At 34.6% G+C, this 6434-nt stretch overlaps 1 protein-coding gene across 2 annotated transcripts in view; it reads right to left on the bottom strand.

Moving 5' to 3' along the window:
• Positions 1-1031, bottom strand: part of LOC21398064 (mitogen-activated protein kinase kinase kinase 1) — a 6755-nt gene extending 5724 nt beyond the window's left edge. For both annotated transcript variants that reach the window (XR_002902122.1, XM_024165013.1), the window contains exon 1: positions 20-1031. Coding sequence is in view for 1 of the 2 variants with exons in the window: in XM_024165013.1 (XP_024020781.1) it covers positions 20-381 (362 nt within the window). In the remaining variant the exon portion in view is untranslated. The remainder of the gene's footprint in view (positions 1-19) is intronic.
• Between the last annotated feature and the right edge of the window lie 5403 nt (positions 1032-6434).

Below are 6434 nucleotides of genomic sequence, written 5' to 3'. Positions count from 1 at the left end.
CGGGGGGAAAGGCCTGGACCTTGGAAGAAGAGCGGAAGAGGATCGGACCTTCCGAGCCTCCCAAGCCGCCAGAGAAATAGCGAAGTCCTCGGGACCAGAAAGCCCTAAGCTCCGGCAAATCCGATCGAACTCGCCCTCGGTTCCCTCGACTCGGAAGCTCATCTTGTCGGACAAATCGAGAGACCGAGTGTGGAGCGACGGCGACGGCGACGACTCGATCGACGACGATGAAGACGATGACGACGAATGCGACAAGGCCGCGTTGTACTCAATGTACCTGGCGGCATTGCGACGCTCGAGCCGCGGCTTCCTAGGGTTCTTCTTCGAATCCATGGCCTTGCCTCGCTTGCTACTGGAGAAAAATCGAGGTATGTGCTGCATCGAGAACAAAATCCATCTAAATTACCACCTCCACACCTTCGATCGGAAACCAAAATTCAATGATCACCAAGAAATTAACCCCGAGAAAGTTCTTGCTCCATCCGCCCCTTTACTTCAGACAATTCCTCCGCAAATTCGTCGACAAAATAGACAACTTCGATGAGGTTCTAGCTCCGATTATACTTCCGCAACTTTACCGAGAAAATTGAGCGAGAAAACGAAAAGAAAGTAGACAGCTTTAATCAGGAACAAAAAACGAAGAATCACCGAGAAATTAACCCCTGAAAACTTCCTGCTACTACTTCAGATGATTCTTCAGCAACTTCACCGAGAAAATTGAGCACGGAAAGTGGACAGCTTTGATTAAGCACTGCAAACGTCTATCTATAACTACAGATAATTCTTCCGCAACCTTACCGAGAAAATTGATCGAGAAAACGAAAAGAAAGTGCACAGCTTCAATCGGGAACATACACGAAGAATAACCGACAAATTAACCACTTCAAACTTCTTCCGACAACTCCAGATGATTGTTGTGCAACTTTCCCGAGAAAATCGAGCGAGAAAGAGGAAAGAAAATGGATTTTCGGGTGAGAAAAGAGGGGACCTGACGAAATAGAAAGGAGATATGATTATCAATTTATCGTGAGAGGCGTTATGGTTGAAACGGAAAAAAAAAATATAGGGAAGTGAGACTTTTAAAGAGACTGGTAAACGCCGTCGATGGAAGCCGCGAAGGAAAACGCGGTGCCACGTGGCGGCGAATGAGACGAAGAGTGTGACTGGGATTAGTGGGGCCCACTTAGAGTGAGTGAGCTCAGCGCCAGCTCGGTCAGAAAGCCGAATAGGAAGGGAGTGGGCCCACTTTATTGTTCATATGAGGGCGAGAGTCGAGACCAGAGATTCCTTGTGTTTAACCCACGGGAGCTCCTGACCTGACCACGCAAGTTTTTTCAAGGTGACAGCTTGTCAAAGCGGATCGGCCAGATGGCAGATTCGACAAGCGAAGACCGAAGACGACAGTTTGGGAAATCCAAAACGTAATTAGTATTACGCGCTAATTTTTTAATTTTTTTGGATTTTGTTTGGGAGTTGAATAATTCTTTTGATCGAAATATACATTAATAATGTATAAAATATAAATCACATTCATTTCCAAAAATATATATATATAAAAATCGCATTGATATACTAGGAAGTTAGTAGGGGAAATTTTTTTATCATTTTTTATATTTTTTATACTTTTAAAATGAGATATATTTAAAAATATAAAAAAAATCAATGGTTAAAAGATGCAATAAAAAATGGAGGAAAAAAATTTTAAAAAAAAAACTAAAAAAAAGCTAAAAAAAAATTTTAATAAGAAGGGGCAGGGGATAAAGAAATGTTTCTTTCACCCCACCCCCACTCCTAAAAAAAAAAAAAATTCATTTCTTAGCATTTAGGTATAGATAGATATAGACATAGATAAATTAAAAAAATAGAAAAGAAAAAGAAGAAAGATCGTGACGCATACACACCGATTGAGACATTTCTTTTTATTTATTTTTGTTTTTCAAATCTATATTCTTGGTGTAACCCAACTCTTTTACCTGCATTGCTTTGTTAATTATTCAAAGTTAGCTAAGTGAATTTCTTCAATGTGCTAATAGATTACTCAAATAAATTAAAGCAGTATTTTTGTGCGTTTGTCTCGTTTAGTCAAGTGTTTAGTTATGTTTTCTTGGTTGGATTTGTTTCTTGAGATTTTTTGTGTGGCTTCAGTACGATGAGATTATCTACTGCTGTACATTTCTATCAATTGTAAATGATATATATTTTTTAAAGTAATTGTAAATGATATTTTGTATTCATATACCTGACTATTATTTCCTTTTTAGCATTTTATTTGATTTTATAAGTGAAACTAAGGAGACGTTTGGTTCATGAATTAGAATCATGTGATTAGAATTATTTTTTATTTACGTATATTTTTTGTGAGAGAAAACACTGTAACGAATTATGAACCATGATTCAAATCATAGTTTGAATTCTCCAACTAAATATCCCCTAATTATTTATCGGCACCACATCTCCTGCATTTTGTGAGAGAAAACACTGTAACGAATTATGAACCATGATTCAAATCATGGTTTGAATTCTCTAACTAAATATCCCCTAATTATTTATCGGCACCACATCTCCTGCGATACAAGAATACCGTGTGAACGCGAATTGATGCTTGTGTTGCTAAATAACACGTTGATCCTTGGTAGGACTATTTTACACCACCTAAAGAACTCGTCAATATTTTTTTTGCATCAGGTTGTCGTTTTCGTTTTTACTTGTAATTTTGTAAGTCATCTGGTCACCAAAGACTTTACCAGATTACGAGCTTAACTAAGATGGAAATTAGAGTTATCTTCATGTCTCCTTCAATTTAATTCGCTGATTCAAATTTTTAATTCGAGTTGAGATGTGACTTTATACAATAGCTTTTAACTGTAGCAGAAAAAATTAAATTTGATTTTTTACGCAAATTTTTAACTGTAACAAAACTGAAATTAAAAACTCAAAAAAATGTGAAATTAATAAATATTGATAATAAGACCTAATATCATAAAAAATACAAGAAAGCCACAAAAAATAAGAAAAAAGTATATCATTTTCAATTTGTTGTTGTGACAAGTTTTGACAAATAACTCTATAGGATTCAGCAAATAAATAGTAAAATTAATTATCATATTATTTTCTAACACAAACTTAATAAACAAATTGATTTGTACAGTATTACAAGAAAATTCACCGCTAAAACAAGATAATGTGGTTACATGAATTTTCTATAATCGGTGCTGGAAAGCTCACTATTAAAATTTGTGTAAATATTTCATTTATATTAGTAAAAAAAATCACGTAAATTTTCATAAATAGATTTTATCATATAAACAAATATTTACATAGTAAACTCTTATTTACTTTAAATATTTAAAAAAAAAAGCGGGATAAAAAATCATTACATATTTGTCATCTCGACACTTACAATAGATGAGATATAATTTAAGGACTTGTTTAGTTCGCTGATTCGAATTTTTAATTCGAGTTGAAATGTGACTTTATTTGAGAGCTTTTTACTGTAACAAAAAAATTAGATGTGACTGTTTTTTAAAATTTATTATCTTAATAAAACTCGAATCGGTGAAATAAATGGAATTTAAAAATTCCTCTAACCAATATTGGTAAGTGTCTAATGAGAAGGCAAACTGGGTTAGTGTGTAGACCAGTCTTATTACAAGTACGTGTAACAAAGCCACATGAACCACCACCAAACAATCTGATGTCTGCTAAAATAGGCTCTTTAATAGGCAGACTGGCTGGATTATTAACCAAGGAGACTGCTAGTCCACTGTCCTACGCAAATAACAATCCCTCACCAACAGCTAAGCATTCTACAATTTTAAAATAAATTATTTACATAATTTAGTTTCATAAATCTACTATTTACAATCATTTTCAAATATTATGCAAATACTATTAGTATGATACTATGTATTATAGCAAAATATGTTTTTTATTACCCTGTGTTTTTAAAAATTGATACCTTCAAGTTTTTAAAAGTATCTTTTTAATACCTCGAGTTTTTTTTAACACATAAAATGTTCAAATTGCCTTTTTTAATTAATCAACTAAAAGCTAATAAGTTCCATAAAAATTCAAAAAATACTTAAACACGTATAAAAATTAAAAAAATTAAAAAAATAAATAGTCTATTCCTGCCTTAATCCAAATCACGAAAAAGTCAAAATTAAAAACACAAATCAAAACAATCAAAATCACACCCAAATCAAATGATGTTTGTTTGAAAGTTTTTAGATAGTTCAAACTATAATTCTTAATTATACTGTATTATTTTTTTGTTACAAAAAATTTAAATTTTAAAAAAACCTATAAACCAAAAACTTAGATCAAATTCGGATGGCCTCCAATAAACAATCATAATCAAAACCCAATCAACATATGTAAAAGGGGCCCGTTTAGGAAGTGTATTTGAATACTGATTTAAGTTTTGATTCAAATTTTTTATGAGAGAATTATTAAAGGGATTTTTTTTATTTAAATTATTTTTGAAAGGAAAAACACTGTAACTTTGGGTTTGAATACATGTGTAATGAACAACCCCAAATCTTCAAATTGATCGGCTCTTTCAAATCTTCAAATGTTCAGATTCATTACAAATCACCGTTCACTTCACTGATTCGAGTTGAGATGTGACTTTATGTGAGAGCTTTTTACTGTAGCAAAAAAGTTAGATGTGATTGTTTGTGAGAGCTTTTTACTGTAAAAAAACTTGAATTCTAAACTCGAATTAACGAAGTGAACGGGGCCTAAGAAAACGTGCAGGCTACGACGGAGTTTCCCAAATAACGAACTAGATGGTGCATTTCAACTTCAAATGGTCAGATATTCTCTTCTACCAATGTTGAAACTACCTTTTTAATTGATCAACTAAAAGCTAATAAGTTCCATAAAAATTCAAAAAATATTTAAACACATCTAAAAATAAAAATATTAAAATAAAAATATAGTGACCCTGTTTGTTTATGTTTTTATTTTTTACGTTTTTCGAGACTACAAAATGAAAACAGAAATGTAAAATGCGTTTGGTGTAAAAGTCTTCAAAAAACAAAAACAAAAACGTTTTTGTCTTTTCTGAAAAACTGAAAACGGATTTCATCCGTTTTCATTTTCTCCCTCGTTCTTCACTCTCTTCTCCAATGCCCTCTTCTCTCTCTATCTTATTCTCTCTCTCCTCAACCTTGTTTCTCTCTCTACTTGTCACCTCTTCCTCTTCTCTCTCCTCTATCTCCACGTCATCGCGACGAATCTCCAAAGCTTTTTTTTTCATTTTCTTGAGCAATTTTCTGGTTTTAGATGGGGAAAAAATGACCGAGTCCCAGCCCTGACAAGCCCCACCCCCGCGCAACTCATCTCCGGCGAGCCCAGATCTGTAGCCACCGATCCCACCCACGCGACGCACCTCCTAAACTCAGAATTTGATTTTGAGATATTAATCTGTTTGGTTTCATTGAATAACTAGAAATGTTTGGTTTTGATATGTGATTTTAATTTTAATTTTAGTAGATCTGGGTTTTTGATGAAAGGGAATAAGCTAAGAAGCTGTTTAATTTTGGTAGTCTTCTCGGAAACTTGTTTGGATGGAGTTTTTGAGTCCGACCCGACTGGAAGAGCTTGGATTGGAGTGAGGATGTTCCTTGACTTCCATGGCCGTGGCTTCTTCTTCCATGTCGCTCTCGCTCTGTGTTTCTTGCCAAAGTGGAGCTGTGAGCTATGAAAAGGGAAGGTGTAGGAGATTTTGTGTTCCCAAATCACAAACTAGATGGTGCATTGCAACTTCAATTGATCAGATCTTCTCTTCTACCATATCTCTCTCACTCTACTTATTGTATATGACCAACCAAGACTGACGAGAGAAGCTAGGAGGGAGAGAGAGTGAGAGACGCGGTTTTGCGAGATGGTGGGGAAGATGGTGGCCGGAAACGAGAAAGCAGAAAGTGGGCAGAAGGTGCAGAATAGGCTTGGCGAGAGCCAATCCTTGGCCGGCCACTGTCGCTCGCTGATCTTTCCCACTTGCCCAATACCTGGTACCTGGTGACGACGGCTAATAGGGCTGAGATCTTTACTTTCAAGCAGAACGTGGGAAGATGGTGGGATGAGATGTCAGGACATTAAGCAAGAATTCTTGGTCTGCATTTTCTTCTTTGCTGAAGATATGAAAATTGCATGTAAGTTTTTATTTTATTTTTGAAATTTTTTAGGCCTAGTTCGTCTCGCATATTCGAGTTTTTAATTCGAACTAAGATATGACATTTTTTAAGAGTTTTTAATTATAACAGAAAAAATTAGATGTGACATTTTCTAAAAGTTTTTAACTGTAGAAACCTCTAGAACTGAAAACTCAAATTGGTGAAATGAACGAAACTTTAGAGTAAAATTTAATTTTAAATTAATTAATTAAAATGGTACTTTGCACATTTTGGCCCTGTTTATTTCATCGA

The sequence above is a fragment of the Morus notabilis genome, unplaced genomic scaffold (assembly GCF_000414095.1).
Source record: "Morus notabilis unplaced genomic scaffold, ASM41409v2 Scaffold699, whole genome shotgun sequence".
Lineage (NCBI taxonomy): Eukaryota > Viridiplantae > Streptophyta > Magnoliopsida > Rosales > Moraceae > Morus > Morus notabilis.
The sequence above is the reverse complement of the archived record's forward strand: the minus strand, read 5'-3'. Positions and strand labels throughout refer to the sequence as shown.